General features: G+C 45.0%; 2 protein-coding genes across 2 annotated transcripts; one reads left to right on the top strand and one right to left on the bottom strand.

Moving 5' to 3' along the window:
- Positions 1 to 2,635: 2,635 nt before the first annotated feature.
- DHRS1 (dehydrogenase/reductase 1) lies at positions 2,636 to 4,214 on the bottom strand. The gene has a single exon (XM_080999751.1). The coding sequence runs from the start codon at positions 3,984 to 3,986 to the stop codon at positions 2,997 to 2,999; it is 990 nt and encodes a 329-aa protein (XP_080855877.1). The 5' UTR covers positions 3,987 to 4,214; the 3' UTR covers positions 2,636 to 2,996.
- Positions 4,215 to 9,298: 5,084 nt separating this feature from the next.
- Positions 9,299 to 13,331, top strand: LOC308473037 (amine sulfotransferase-like; the record flags this gene model as incomplete). The annotated part of the gene is made up of 4 exons (XM_080998285.1): positions 9,299 to 9,347; positions 11,519 to 11,727; positions 12,777 to 12,972; positions 13,128 to 13,331. 4 exons carry the CDS (start codon positions 9,299 to 9,301, stop codon positions 13,250 to 13,252), a joined length of 579 nt encoding a protein of 192 aa, XP_080854411.1. The 3' UTR covers positions 13,253 to 13,331.
- Positions 13,332 to 16,695: the final 3,364 nt, after the last annotated feature.

Here is a 16,695-nt window from a genome sequence, read left to right as displayed (position 1 = left end):
CTTGTTGGCATGTGATTTGTTATCAGATTGAGGAAAGGTGCAAACCTAAATTACCAAGTCATTATAGCAAACTATTTTTAAATATGTATGACAGGCAACAATACTGTGCTGCTCTTTTCAGAGTTTCAGAGAAAATATATATTTATGTGCTAATACAGAACCAGCCAAAGTGTGGCACATACTACAGTATCTGATAGTACTTGACATATTCTAAAATGGCTAACTCAGCCCTTATACTGGCTTAGTGGGATCTCTCACAACAGAAAGTTTACTTTGGCTTGAATTACAGTTGCCCCACTTCCCTTAAATGTACATTTTACCTCTGGTATTATAGGATCCTGTAAGTACCTAGGCAAGCAGAGTAAGACTATCAAGGGCAGTAAGATCACAGGGCAGCTGAAAAGTTGGTGTCAACATGTTGATGCAGCCAGTATTCCTACAACCCCTCAACTCATTTGACTGCACAGTGTGTTTAGTTTTCCAAGCCACTTCAGGCAAGAACAAAAAGTGCAGGGATTTAATAGCCAGGCTACAAGTTGCATTTAGTATTCCTTTAAAAAGATCTGAAGTACTTTGGAATGTTTAACCAAGCTGCATATGTCTGACATAGACATTCTATTAAAATAATTGCAACATAATCTAGCATCCCACTCAAGACTGCCTAGAACTTGTATTACTAGTCTGGGTGGAATTGTTCAGGATTGCATCTCTAATTATAATGTAATTCAAGTAAACACTTGAGAACATCTTGTCAACTGCAGGTTTCAGCTGCAATACGGCCATAATTAAATGGGGAGAATCTACAGGAGATTAAGTAATGCCTCCTTAGTTACCTTTGGAGCAGGAAGAAGCAACCTGTGATTATCAAGATGTTGGTGAACTACAACTTCCCTAAATCACTGGTCATGCTGGCTGAAGTTGATGGGACAACAGCTGGAGGCCCATGACTTCCCATCTGTGTCTTAAAATGTTTTATTGTTTGCACGTGCTGGTTAACACATGTGCCTATAAGCATTTAGGCTGTACCGCTTGAGCCTTTTGTATCCCAGCTGTCTGTACTTAAATTTACCAGATTTGTTATTTGATGGACACTGCTCAACATGCAACCCCTCTCCTCTCTTCCTTCTCTTGGAGGGAGACAGCAAACACATGGCAGTGCTAGAAGACCCAAGGCTGGCTTAAACTTGCTTGTCACCATCCCTCTGCATTTTCCAAGTCAGCTGCTGTTTTAAGTACTAATACAAATGAGCTTCCATGCAGGTGATGATGCCAAGCATGAATTACACAACTTCCAACAGTGATTGGTATAGAGTGTTGCACAGCAAAACGCTGGAAGCAAATGTTCAGAAACTGGCCAGATGGGTAAAGAAACCTCTGTAGGGTACATGTAGCATCATTGTGAAGCATTAACCAGCTCGGCAGTTGGTAAGGGATAGTTTTATCCCTTACCACTACAGTCATTTGCTTTCTTCCCAAAACTGACAGTTTGAGGTCAGTGCCTTGGCAGGCCAAGCAAGGGGGATTGTGAAAGGAGATTTATATTAACTGATTTTATCAGTATTGGTTCTCTAGATGGGATACAAATGTCATAACATTTTTTGCTAATGCAGTTATTACAAAACCAAACCTGGATGTAGACCAGCTATTGTTGGAACCAGTTTCTCAGCATCAAATTAGAGATAAAGGGAGAGTAAAGTCCACAGCAGCTGCGTCATGTCTACTATTTAACTGAAACTTTTATCATTTTCAAAAGTAGTTGGTATTGGAGAGATTAGATGTAACTTACTTTTATTATTGCAAACATATCACCAACCGAAAAACAAAGGGTGGGGGAGAGCAGAGGGCACACACAATCTAGATAAAGAAAGGTGAGTGGGAAAGGTTTTGTTTCTCACCACTATTAAAATGACTTCTACCTGAAGTTGCTTTTATTTTTTTCTAATGAGCCCTTTAGGGTGCATGTAATGGAGTTTCCCCAACAAACTCACCTCTCTGTTCCTTCATCTCTTAAAGTAACACAGCAGACCCTCAAAAGTCTGAGGCAGAAAAATGCTGATATACCTTAGCCCCTTTCCTATGAAAAGCAAAGAGCAGAACTGAGGTGGAGTAAGGGTATGACAAAAGTGGGAGGAATCTCTTTGTATTTGCATGGCTGGAATATGTCCTTCAACTCTGATGATGTGCTCATGCTTGTCTGGATGGATGGAGGAGATAGGAGTATGTTTGTGCGTAAAAGGCAAAAATTAACATCCAAGCCTCACCTCTGTCTGTTCCAGAGTACATCTTTTTTCTCAAGAAGCCTAGATATGCCTTTTTAGAATTTCACACATCATTTGAAATGAAGCTTAAGACACTGCAAAGGTTTTTTTTAACCCATACCAATACATATATTAGAGCAAAAGATAGGGTGTGTACTCTCTGGATTACCTGAGCAGTTTGTGCATTTTCCCAGAGTGCAAAACTATCCTCCCTTCCTGCAGTGGGATGATCTACCAGATCTAAAACAGTGCTTGCTCTTCAATAAAGATGCAGTGATACCCCCAGGTCCCGTGTAAAAAAATTAGGGGCGGGTGGGAATGGTGTGTTTCACAGGGGCAAAAAATTGGGCCAAGTATTGCCAGCTATGACAAAAGTCTCTCAGAGCAAATGCATTTAATTGCAAAGTAGCTTGTTTCAGCTACTTCTGTCACATCCAAAATACAGGAATGATGAAAGATGCACCCCCAAGTGTCAGAACTTGGGCTTATAATTGAATACAGAATTATAAGGAAACTCGTTAACAGCTTTCTATCAAGCACAGAAAGAAGATATTGCAGAAATCAGCCCTTCCTTTTAAGAGGCAAATGGAAAACACTTAAAATAATTTCAAATTTGGAAGTGCTTTCTATTGCAAACAACTGTAATAATAAAATAGTTAACGCACCAGCCAAATAAGTGTCAAATTGAACTTTTCAGCAATCGGAGAAGGTTAAAGGCATAGATGCACAATACACCTCTTAGGCTTGTTTTTTTGATTTAAGTTGAGGCGGTTGGATGGGTGGGTAAACGGAAAACTTGCTAGAATAGAGAGCGAGAGCCCACTTGGGGATGGTGATGAACCGAGGTATGAGGCGGAATAAACCGGCCAGTTTGGGCATCAGCTCCGAGAGGATGTCCCGCACCGAGAGGTAGTTGAAGACTTCCCTGCCGTCCACATCCTTGAAGCCGTAAAGGCGAGCGAGGTCCGGGTTGAGGAGCACCTTCCCGCTGTGGCGCATGACGCGCGGGTCCGACGCCAGGCTCACCACGCACTTCCCGCTCACTTCGGGGGTCTCTCCCATGGAGGCCATCTTCTCCTTCAGCTTCGCCATCATGGGCCCCGTCCTGTGCTCCACTTCCTGCGCCAGGCTCTCGGTGCGCACGAAGCCCGGCCACAGCGCCACCGAGGCCACGCCGAAGGGGCGCAGCTCGACGGCGCAGTCGGCGGCCAGGCGGTCGCAGGCGGCCTTGCCGATCCCGTAGGGCACGTCGAACATGTAGCGCAGCCCTCCGGGCGACGAGATGGTGACGACCAGCCCCCTGCCGGCGGGCACCATCAGCCGGGCGGCGTAGACGGTGCAGATGTAGTGGCCCCGCAGGCCCGCGTTGTTGATCTGGTCCCACAGGGCCGTCGAGCTCTCCCAGAAGGGCAGCCCGAACCCCTCCACGATGGAGCCCACCCCGGAGAAGGCGTTGTTGACCAGCACGTCCAGGCGGCCCGCCTGCTCCTGCCGGACGCGCTCGAACAGCGCCACCACGTCTTCCTCCCGGGACGAGTCGCACACCACCGGCACGCACTTCCCGCCGCGGGCCCGCACCTCCGCCGCCGCCGCCTCCAGCGCCTCGCGGTGCCGAGCCGTGATGTACACGGTGGCGCCCGCCCCGGACAGCTGCAGCGCGATGCCCTTGCCGATGCCTCGAGAGGCGCCCGTCACCACGCACACCTGCCCCGACAGAGGCTTGGCCATGGCGGCGAGGCGAAGCGTTGCCAGCGGATGAGGAGCGTGCAGGCCGCAGTCGGGCTGGAGCGGCGGCGGCGGCGGCGGCTTTCAGAGCTGCAGTGCCGGTCTGGGCGGTTGGGGAGCTCGGCTTAAAGGCCCTCCTCCTCCTCCCCGCGGCTCCTCCCGCGAACAGGCAGGGCGGGATCGGGCGGCGGGGAAGGCGCGCGCGCGCGCCATTCGCGAAGCTGCACTTCGCCTCCACCTTCGCTGCTTCACCGGGAGGAGTCGGCAAGTGCCCGGGCGTGCTCTACCCACCGCACTACCCGCTTACCTAAGCCTGCTGCCCAATGTTTGCAGGGGTGACAAGCCTCCCTGCCAAAGCGTGGGGAGCAACCCGCCTTGAAACAACCCGCAGGGCTTACTCCTGACAGCTTTGCCGGACTATGTATAAGCTAAACAAGCTATAGCTTAGGGCCCCACTCTTGGGGGCCAAAAGAAAATTTAAAGGAAAAAAACCTGGATGTACATTTCCAAAATATAAAATAAAAAAGAAATAAAATAAAAGCTACATACAGCAACAGTGTTTTGTGTTGTGTAGGCTTCTGTGATGTAAGCTCCTGCTAGCCTGCTCCCTAAAATATCACTGGTTTGCTCATTTCTGTATATAGGGTGCCTACATTCTGCATGGACTGGTTGCATGGCAACATGTGCAACTGGCTTTAGATAACTATTAGGTCCATAAATTATCAAATAGCATATATTCAACACAAAAAACAGCAACAAATTGTTGTTGACAAAGGACAGCTGGACATATAAAGGGCCCCATTACCTTCAGTGGCTTAGGGCCTCATCAAACCTAAATCCAGCCCTGTTCCCACCACAAGTGAATAGTAAAGAGAACCCACAGAAGTGGCACTGACACAAAACCCCACACATACACTAAGTAGAAGCATTGCTGCCTGACGCCAGCCCACCCACCATTCCCCCCTCCACCTTTTCCCCCTTTTCTTCCTAATGTAACACAAATGTCTCAACAAGTGAAACTGATCTGTAGAAAATGTAACTTGAAAAAAGAGACATTGCAATACTTTTGTAAACCAAGAAATATTTAATAAAACATGTATTTTTTTAAAAAAAGCAACAACCCGCAGTGTGAGAAAGGCGGAGAGTTTCAGTGTAAATAACAGACTACTTATGAATTACTACTTGGAGCCAATACTTTGCTTGAATACCTTGTTCAAATCAAGGTGGATGGAGGACACAGGTATGTGTCAAAGGCAAAAATTAGCATCCAAGTTAAATTTAGATTGGCTGCTCTGCCCACCTTTGCCTATGGCCTGTAGTCCTCAGAAAGTTGTCCAAAAGGGAATGCAGCCCATCGGATAAAAAAGGTTCCTCGCCTCTAGTTAAGAATGTAAAATTGAAAACTTAATAAAATTATTATAAAAACAAACATTCCCCCAGTTGCCTGTAAATGACAGGACACTTGCTTTTATAGCCATTCCCTGGAAGGGAAGCAAACAGTCTCAGTAAGGTAGTGGTTCCCCTGCATTTTGGTTTGGTGACCCTCTGTAAGGTGTGTGCCCGTGGCAGACCAGCCCCTGCTTCACTGGGAGCTGGAGATTTGGCAACCAAAAAAGGCACCCAGCACACAATCACCTTGTACCCCAAAGTCCACATTTCACATAAATTTGGTGAGAAGAAAAGGCATTTAAGAGCTTGGTTTTAGTTAGAAAGAAGGCCACCTGAGCTCCGTCTAGGTACCTATGCTCCCAATGATGCAATATTGGATTCAGGCCACAGGCCTGAAGGGGATTTCTGTTGCCCCAGAGCAACCATGGAGGTGTACAAATCCCATCCCTGCATTTTGGTCAGAGCTGCTTCACAGATGGAGTTGTATTCCATTCCTTACACCCTTGAACCTAAGAGAAGCAACTTCTGACACATGCTCTTTCTTGTAGCAATAAGAACTTTTTCTCTCTTTAGAGTTACGAATGGGTAAGTTTTAATAATTAATGCTACCATGCAGCCCGATAATCTCTCCCTCTCCTTTCTTACAATAAAATAAAGCTTTGCTTTAGTTTGGGTTTGGATCTACATTCTGGGTTATATGCATACCATTCAGGTAGATTCAGTGACCTGGTTTCTCACTTGCAAAACATCCCTCTCCTCTTGAGGTGGTGTGTTTAAAGGGATATGCATTTTGCCAACAAGTAGGTCAATACGAACTTTGATGGTAGTCCGTCCCAGATAATTATTGACACACAGCCTGCTACTGAGTTTCATCCTCATAACAGTCATTGCTGGAAATCCTGAGACTCACAAGGATTTATGTACTACTAAATGGTATCATCCAAGATATTGCTTCACCAACAAGCTAAGGATACTCAGTTGGTAATGCAGCAATTTTCGTAGCATGAAGTCAAAATCTGGGTAATCTCATTTCCCAAGAATTGGCTTTGAGGATCCTAGCAGATGACAATGAGTTGATCTTTTTGCATAAAGACAATTTTGTGACAACAGAGTGGCTTCTCTGTTTCCAAGTAAAATGCACTTGTGCTGTGATGGCACTGTAAAGGGAAGTGGAAGTATATATATATTTTTAAATAAAAAGATAAATGACAAATACTGCTGTATCTGATAACAACAGCAACAACAAAGCACTGGGCGTGTAACTGCAGCTTAGAACTAAGATGTACATTTTGATAATGACAACCCAGGATATTAGCAGGGATGAAATACATAATCACTGCCAAGTGCTTTCCACATATTAAGTGTTACATATTAATATAATAACAATAATTGTTGTTGGCATCTGTCTGTCTCTGGAGGCAATGGAGGAATGTGCCTCTGCAGGTGAAGTCAAACTGTTGGAGGGTTGCATGCCATGGCAGGACAGAGTCTCAAACAATAACATTGACCACACCTTGGCCTGCAATTACAGCATATGAAGAAGCTTCTTGAAGAAATGCCGCTGAACTTTATTTTATTTTAAAGAGAATTTAAAGAGGGATGAATTGCCTACAAGAAATCATGGAAGTGATTTCAGCATTCATGAATAACCCTTGTGCTTGGGTCTACTCTTGCCCCTTAATTGGAAACATAATGAATCTAGACAAAGCAGTAAAAAGACAGAAAACTTAAGAGTTGGGAAAGGGTTTAACCCAGCAGAAAATAAGCGAGAAGGTCCTAACAAGGCCCCATCAATTGTGTGGGTCTACCAGGAGAGAAATGCACATACAAAATGGCAGCCAAGTATTAAGAACCTGGAAAATCACCACCAAGCAAGACCTAGGGAATTTCTGACCTGATGGCCACAGGGCAAGCAGAAGCCCCAGCAGACCAAACACGCAAACAGCACCCAAAATTCTGTTGAAGAAGAGGAGAAAAACAGGATATGTTGCTTTTTCATGGCAAATCAGCAGGAGCAGGCAGTGTGTCCAAGGTTGTTTACTGGTTTTATCAGGTGCAAAGGTTGCCCTCCTTTTGCTCTCAAGAAGGGCCATTTTGAGCTGCAGTTACACACCCAGTGCTTTGTTCTGGGGGAAACCATTTCTGCACAGTTGCCCCTGTAGCAGACCTTTTGGGGAGACTCAAAGGATCCCTCGGGGGGTAGGAAGGGCTCCAGCCCAATTAGGCTCAGTTTTCTCCAGTCTTCATCTTTTATACTATGCTTTAATTGCTGGTGCCAAGTTTCTGCCTGAAGGTTTTTTCGGTTTCTGTATTCTTTGTTAGGGATTCAAACCCTGCCCTACCAGGTCCTAGTCCAACACTCTAACCATTTTGCCACACTGGTTGAGGAAAGTGAGTCTTGAGCCCATTTATCTCTTCTCCCCCTTTTTGGGGGTTTCCCTCTTTTGATTATGTAGTTAAAAAAAAAAAAAGGAAAGGACCCCTGGATGGTTAAGTCCAGTCAAAGGCGACTATGGGGTTGCGGCACTCATCTCACTTTCAGGCCGAGGGAGCCGGCGTTTGTCCACAGACAGTTTTCCAGGTCACGTGGCCAGCATGACTAAACCGCTTCTGGCACAACGGAAAGCCAGAGTGCACGGAAACACCATTTACCTTCCTGCCACAGCAGTACCTATTTATCTACTTGCACAGGTGTGCATTCTAACTGCTAGGTTAGCAGGAGCTGGGACAGAGCAACGGGAGCTCACCCTGTTGTGGGGATTCGAACTGCTGACCTTCCGAGTGGCAAGCCCAAGAGGCTCAGTGGTTTAGACCACCGCGCCACCTGCCTCCCTTAATGCAGTACACATGGTGTGCAGCACTCAGGGATAAGTGAGGGTCCACCTCCTCCCTCTCCACCCAGATGGTAGCTAAGTTGGTCTCTGTGTGGCAAATTTTATGTGGACCGTGCTCTCACCACGGGCTGCTTGATCTCATGTTCAGTTTGGAAATGCTTTAGTTCCTTTCTGAAATGGGCACTCAGAAGCTGGTTGGGCTTAGACTCGGCTGCCCATTATTTAATCACTATTTTATTTGTTGGCAGCACTGGGCCCAGTGACTGCCAACTCTTCATAAATAGTTTGCATGGAAGCTGACGGTGCAAAACTGTGCCCCACCTATTGCCAAAGGAAGTGGTCGGAAAGATAACACAAGCACAATTGAGATACATATTTATGGCTGCTGCGATCAAAAGTTTTGCAATAGCAGTTGCAAAAGAGCTGTGGGCCTCTTTCCCTGTAGCCAAACTTGGGATGCTGCTTGTTTGTGGCTGCAGAAAACTTGGTAGGTAAAGCAGTTCTCGAGACTGCAGCTTGGTATTCATTTCCATCACTGTATCTGCATATCGTGTGGAGGCGGCGCAGTGGCTATGGGAGGCCCCATTAGCTAACGTGGTACCTCAGGTTAAGAATGGTCTCAGGTTAAGAACAGACCTCCAGAACGAATTAAGTACTTAACCTGAGGTACCACTGTACATGGTTCTCCTCTCCATTTCTTTCTCACAAAAACTCTTTGAGATAGGTTAAGCTAAGAATGGTGACTGGCCCAAAGTAAAGCAGTGAGCTTCATGACTGTGTGGGGATTCAAACCCTGAATAATGGTTGTGCAATCAGTGGTGGAAGAACCCTCTCCGGCACCCGGCGTGGGGCAGCCTGTATAGAGTGTGTCTGTGCAGCATCCCATATGGAATATGCATGCGCAGCGACCGTATGGGCTGCCATGCATGTGCACTCTGTACAGGGTGCCGCATATGTGCACTCCGTATGGGCTGCTGCTTGGGCATGGTGGCTGTATGGGCTGGCACGCGAGCGGCATCCTGTACGGAGTGTGCGTGTGTGGCAGCCCGTACAGACCATGCATTTGCGGCATCCCGTACGGAGTGCGCACCCATGGCAGCCCGTACAGTTGTCATGCGAGAGGCAGCCCGTGTGGATGCCCGTAAGGACAGCGCACAATAGCGGCAGCCCGTACAGATGCCGCATGAGTGGCGCCCATGCGGACTGCTCGTGCCCTCGGCTGCTCTACAGCTGGGGGAAGGCAGGGGCCATCTTGTCACCCCCCCCCCAGAGTAGCACCCAGGGCAACCCGCCCCCTCCACCCTGTCAGCATCGCCCTTGAGCCAGTGCCACCGACTGGACTCATCCACTTCAGCCCCGACTGGGCCAGGTGAGATGGGGTAGCACTTCCAGAGACCACCTTCTGCACAGGAACAGGTCTAAGTGCTGTGGACTCACAACTCAGAGTTGTGAGCACCAGATTCACTCCGAAGACAGTCGTTGCACAGCAGAGTACAGCAGAGCATAAACCACTCGGAGAACAGCTCTGTAGAATAACTACTTTTATTCTATCTACAACTATCATACAAACTATATACAGAGCTAAATGGAGAAGCTGAACTGCACTGAGTATCTGCAGCTGCTCTTAGCAGCAACCTTATCTATACCTATAACTAACTCTCTCTCTCTCTCTAACACTCGGTCTCTCTTTTTGATGTGAGGCTGGAGTGGAATAAGTAGTGAGCAAAACCTCCCCCCTCCTCTCTGGAGAATCAGCAGAGAACATCAGCAGATTCTTTGAATGGGAGGGGTGAAATCTCCTCACAGACCCCACTTCATACGCCCCGTGTGCAATTCAAGTGAATTTCTCTGAACTCATTAAAAATTGCCTCACAAACATTTTAGATGGAGAAACATTCGATTCCTATTGGAGGTGCTGGGCTTTGGGAAGGAAGCGTGTAGCTCTGGAAAGGTCCTAGAGCCCTCCAACCTCCTTTCCAGAGCTGGCAAAGCACTAGCTAGGCTTTGTGAAAGAGGAGAGAGGATCCTGTCACAAACCTCCTGCCTCCTGCCTCCAAACCAGCACCTTGCTTACCAAGTTTTCAGAAGGCAGCACGAGGGCTGAGAGGGGGGCATCAAATATTACCGAGGGTCACCAAAAAGGCCTTAAGGGCTACATGTTGGACCACCCTTGTCTGGGAGCCTTCTGCCACAATCCTGCTCTCTGTATGATTAAGCAATAAATAACATTCATGTGCAGACTTCATATTTCAAATGTGCTGCAAGCAAAAAGGAAAACATCGTATTCTGAGTGAATAATGTGGATAAGGTCCCACTGGTCCAGCAACTGCTTGTGGATAAGTATAGCAGAAGGGGAGGGAATGAAAAATACAACAAGCCCATGAGAGATCCTCCAATTTATCACAAATAGCATTCCCCTCTCCCTACATACGTTCTTTGAGGAGGTATAAGCTAAAGGACACCATTGGCAGGAATGGCTAGAAGGACCACTATGTTCAGTTGGCTTTACTCATTTCTGGGAGGAAGTGCTGGGAATGGCAGTACTTTCTGTTGGACTGTACTCTGTGGGGCTCTGCAGGCAGGGCCCTATACTCACAACCCCACACACTCTATACTGGCCTTCGGCAGCTATGGTATTTCATTTTGGTGGATCCGTCTCTTCTGCTGAATTTATACTGCATTGTTCCATTTGTAACCATCTGACTTGTTTTAAAATTGTATTGGTGTAATCTTCGACACCTCCCTTTCCATGGAGACGCAGATTGCAGCTATAACAAAGATGGCATTTTCCCATTCTCCGCCAAGCTAAGCAGTTGGCTCCTTACCTCTCTCGCCCTGACCTAGCCACTGTGATCCACGCGACGGTCACCTCCAGACTGGATTATGTAACTCGCTCTACGTGGGGCTGCCCTTGAGACTGACCCAGAAACTCCAGCGGGTGCAGAATGCTGCAGCGAGACTCCTTACGGGGTCTTCGCTGCGAGATCACATTCACCCAGTGCTATACCAGCTGCACTGGCTCCCGGTGGAGTACAGGATCAGGTTTAAGGTGCTGGTTTTAACCTTTAAAGCCCTATACGGCCAGGACCCTCGTGAGGCATCCCCTGCAGCGTCCCCAAGGCTCCTCACCCAGGTTCCCAAATCTGCATCTGTTTTTCCCATGGCTCCCTTCCTCTCCATCATTTCTTTTGTTGCAATTCAGATAGTAAGAACTTGATGCAGAGACATGTTGTTTTCGATTATTTTATTCTGTAAAGTAGTATGTACATTTATGGTAGTGAACTAATTAAACAAGCTTATTCTTGTTCATAGGAACAATATGGACTCAAAATATTTTGAGCCTGATTTTTCATGAAGGTCATCGAGATGCAACTGAAAATGTGAATACACTAAACAGAGTTCCATGGCTGGAGTACAAGAACATCAATATAGATGACATCAATCGCCCATCACCTCGTCTCTTTGCTTCCCATCTACCATATTACTTAGTACCGAAGGGATTAAGGAATGGAAGAGCAAAAGTAGGCACTTAATTATCAAATTAAATGGTTGCTTTGCCTTACTTTACACTACAACCTCATTTTCCATTGACATTTCTCAGGTCCATTGATATTTCTTAGTTTCAACAAGCCTCAGTTCCTTTGTCAATATGAATGAAAACTGGGCTTGGAACTGATTCCAAAACAGTATGGACATCTATCTTCTATCTACGTCCAGTTATATGGGTTAAAACAACCCTGCAGTGAGTTAAAGAGGTCTGCCCTGGACCAGCATAGGATACGTTGCTGCAATGAGATTTCCAGGAGTTATATATAACTATAATAACTACAGAAGCACAACAAAACAGACAATAGTAAGCAATAAGACTGGCAATTATAAGCAGCAAATTAAAATGGTTCAAGCTCCAAACTGAAACGATAGGAAAGGAAGGATCATGCCAGCCTCTTTTAGGAAGCAGTTTCGCTGCAAAGGCCCTTTCCTTGATTTAGCTCATTGTCCTCTAGACAGGGCTGGACTTCTACTCCCATCAAAGTTAGCCAGAAATCATGGGAGTTGTAATCCAGCAACTGTTAGTATGCAAACAGTTCAAAAACCCAATTTAGCTGCTGCATCCCCTTTTAGTATCTCCTCCTTTCTTAAAGATTAAAAAGCCAAGGAGGCCATGGATTCAGGAGCAGCTTTTCAGGCCTTAGACTGAAAATAGTGCACTGAAAGCATTTCCCCCGAGGAATTATGGGACTGATAATATAGTGTCATGGTCCCAAGCAAGATATGTCATTTCACAGGCCCTCTGATGCTGAGGAGAGATGTCACAGAACCTCCCTTGTGTCTGCAACAGGGAAATTTATTTATTTACTTGTGGACTCAGAGCTGCCCCGGAATATAAAGCATTCTGCATGGCTCATGGAATAAAAGCAACAATGAAAGTATAATGCAATGGCAATTATTACAAAGTAGGCAAAGAAAGATCCAGGCTGCTTGTTTCCCCTGCTTGTAATCCTGCCTTTTCCATGAGTTTTAGTCTCTAGGCTGTCAGGTTTCTCTATTGTGGGTGGCCTGACATTAAAACCACGTTCCATTTCAGGACCTGAGAAGCTGTGTATTGAAATTATGCAACTTCCTGGGAAAGAGACTGACGGAAAAGGAGGTGGATGCTGTTGTGGATCAGGCTACATTTAATAAAATGAAAGCAGATCCCAGGGCAAACTATGACTTCATGCCACCGGAGTTCATGGACTACAGCAAAGGACATTTTCTTCGGAAAGGTAAGTTAATGGTAGATCACACTGACTTGGTGCTGCTTCCAGAATTCCTGACATATTCACCTGATAATTGCATCTAGGGATCAAATATATCTGGCGGTATGGATATGTATTTGTCCACCACAATGCACTTTCTTTCTGTCTGCTTCCTGGGCCAGGCACTGTTGGAGACTGGAAGACCATGATGACAGTCGCACAAAGTGAAAGGTTTGACAGTGTTTTTAAGGAGAGAATGGAAAAGCTGCCCATCAAGTTCTGCTGGAACATCCATGATGAATTATGAGTCTCCTTCCAGCTTGAAAGAAGAAAATTGTATACAGTGTGGTACACGACTAATCCATACCTTTTGTCAATGGAGAGGATAAAAACATTCTTTGTGCATCACAATATGCTCGTCATTCTAAAATATGCTGAATATGTTTATTAAATGTCTTTCCTATTTACATTGGTACCTTCTTTCTTCCACAATGAGATGCTGATAATATACTGTTTCTGGGGAAACCCGTTTTTCAGCCCTGAATCAGAGCCAGTGTTAATCCATGGAAACCCCAATGGATGTCTGCTCCAATTCAGCAGTAAAGATCAGGTTTTCACAGGAAGGAGAAAGCAGCGGGAAAAGCCAAAGGTTGGATGAGCAGCCCTGTCTCTTTACTGAGTAAATGGTTTAGGTGGGTTTCCTGGAGCATGCCTAAATTGGACACTATACTTGAGAATATTTCTAGGAACTTTTTCTATGTCTTGCATGTGTATACCAATTGTCCAGATCTTGAGAATATTGCAGGAGTCCATTTAGAGCTGTGTTGGAACCAAGCAAGAAATATTATTCATAGAGTTGTTTGCTAAGGTCCTTCTCTAGAACAGTGTTCTAGATCTGTTACAGCATCTGCCAATCCATGTGTTGCAAATAAATGGTGGAGAGCTGTGATTGTTGGAACACATGTTGGTGAGTATTTCAAGTCATTTTGACTAGAAGTCTTCCACAATTTCACTTGGGGTGGATCTACACACAGGTGGGGGGGGGGAACCACTATAAATAAGTCAGAAATTAAATCGTTATAGCAAAAGGGGGGGAAAGTGATGTAAAATAGCAAAGAATTATTTTTGTTCTCCATCGCCATCTGGTGTTGCATATTTATAATGCACTCAAGGTGCTGTTTTTTTTTACTAATGTAGCTGAGTCCTTGGTCTGAAAGAATGATGTGTTGCCCGTACTTTGAGATGAGTAGTGCTTTTTTCTAAAAAAAATGTTCAGGGGTACTCTCATTTTCACTCAAGAAAATCACCATTTTATAGTGCAAATTGAGAAAAATACAGTAAATGGACAAAAGTACAAGATTCACAAAATGTTTAGGGGTATGCGTACCCCTGTGTCCCTCCTAGAGAAAAAAACACTAGAGATGAGGAAATTGTGATGCACGTAGTCCATAATATGCACTAACCCTCTTTTGTGTTTTATGACACTGAACAATCACTTTAAAAGCTTCATTCATAAACAAATTTATTAAGAGGGTAAGTCTTCATGAATACAGTTTGATTTACTTCAGGTAAACATTCAGAGGACTCTGCTGCTTGTTGCTTTCTCACCTTTGGCCCCTGAAGTTAGGTAATTGGAGTGACAAAGTCTGACTCCAGAGGAACTCATCTGACCCCAAGCCCCAAGGATGATAAACTTTGCAAGGGGCCCAAAACTTTGACCTGATTGGATTTGAACAAGTGGTTCAGTGGAAGAACTTATTTGAACTTCAATATAAAATTGCCTCACAACCATTTTAGGTGGAGAAAGCACTCGATTCCTACTGAATGGCAATGATTAATCAGAATTCAAGGCCATGCCAGCCTATAGGAAAAAAGCTGCACCTTCATACTGCATGCCAGTTCTGCCTACTGCATACTGTTTGATAAGAGACAAGTCTGATAAGAGACAAGTGCACCCAGAATGTACCGGTATTCTTTGCATTCTTTGACACACATACTCTATAGTTCACACAGCAAACACGATCACAGGAAAAAGCACAGATTCCCTCATTTGCAGCTTATAAGAATACGTTAATAAAAATGGTTCTTTGTACTCTTCCAAGAGTTTAGCAACACACACATTCATTGAATCTCACACTTTAGCCAGACTCTGGTATTTATAAACTGCCATAATATGATTTACTACAGGTTACGCTATCCTCTGCTTCTTTGAAGTCTTTAGAGTACGGATGAGTAAACTTATCTCTTTTGTTTCCTCTCACTTTCTCACATTTCCACTGTTCTTTTTGGTTCACCATATTTCTGCACCAGTCTGTGCTTTTTAGAAGAAAAAAGTTCATGAAAATTTTTAGTGTCAGCATTTTAGTGTGCATTTCTCTTGATATACAAATTTATAGACAAACATGTTTAATACACACACACACACACACACACACACACACACACACACAATGGTTTTTCTTAATATAACACTTTCTGTAGGATATTTGGCTAAAATAAGCATTATATCATATTATTTGTATAATAAACATGGTCCCTTTCCATTGGAAAGCTGTTTTGCATAATTTGGATATGTGTGAATTTTGATGGATGAACTGTAGCTGTATTTCTGTTCACATACTGGTTCAGGAAGTTGAAAATTGGTTGACACATTAAACCATGTGTAAATACATGTGTACACACACACAGCCCAGGAGTTACACTCCTAGCCAGCTGAACCCCAGAACCAAACTCTTCCCTCTGCCCTCTAATTCTCTCTATTGCTTTTTCTCTTGATGTCCAAATTGCTGACTCCACCCACCTCTGCCTAGCTGTGCCCACAGCCCAGGACACTGAGTATATGGGGTGGAGGGGGCTTCAGCCCCCTCAATATTTGGGGGCATACGGCTCAGACCCACTTGAAGAGGAGATGTGCGTGGTGCAGCCCAGTTGAGGAGAGTGGCAGTCTTGACAGCTCCTTCACATGCTGGAGCCAGGTTCCGATGGGAGCCTGTTGGGGCGGCCCGGTCACCCCCACCAGAAAGTGTGTCTGGTGGATAGTGGACTGAGTGGGTCTGGCTGGGCTGGGTGTGTGTGTGTGTGTGTCATGCATGTGACATCATGAATACGTGATGCACTCCCCCAATGTTTGGCGCAACTTGGCGCACCTGCCCACAGCCTATGAGAAGGAGGTTACAGCTCAGTACTCTGGGGGAATTCTGCGGCATTGCATACTCTGGTCTTTCTGAGCTTTCCATCAGAGATGACTTGTAAGGGCACTAAAACATAGATCAGTCCAACATATTTGGGATGGAGAGTACAGCATAAAATATTTGGGAGAGTAAGACATAAAGGTTGCTACTTTTCTTAGATAGATTTCTAAAACAATCCATGCTAATTATTTAGTAAGTTTTATTAAAACAAATAGGGATTATTTTGGAGTTAAAGTTGGTGTTATTGGGGTGTAAGTCAGTGCAGGCATGTGTGTGCAAATAGATATCCATTGGTGAATCTCAGGTCTCTCTTACCATTTGAGCCCATTTTCTACTAGTGGACCTGAGCAGACATAATACTGCTTTTATTTCTTAAACGGACGAAGACCACTATTGATATTGGCTGTTGCTTGTGTAAAGAAACAAGTTCTCCCCCTGTTATTCTTTACATTATCTGCCTCTATGCACCTGTGTTACCTTTCTTTTCTTGCATAACATGCCAGGAATGATTTACTAAGGAGGAGCCATCGGCTTAATCCAACCCTTATTATCTAACAGA

Source organism: Podarcis pityusensis (genome assembly GCF_964106645.2).
Source record: "Podarcis pityusensis genome assembly, chromosome: 3".
Classification (NCBI taxonomy): domain Eukaryota; kingdom Metazoa; phylum Chordata; class Lepidosauria; order Squamata; family Lacertidae; genus Podarcis; species Podarcis pityusensis.
The sequence above is the reverse complement of the archived record's forward strand: the minus strand, read 5'-3'. Positions and strand labels throughout refer to the sequence as shown.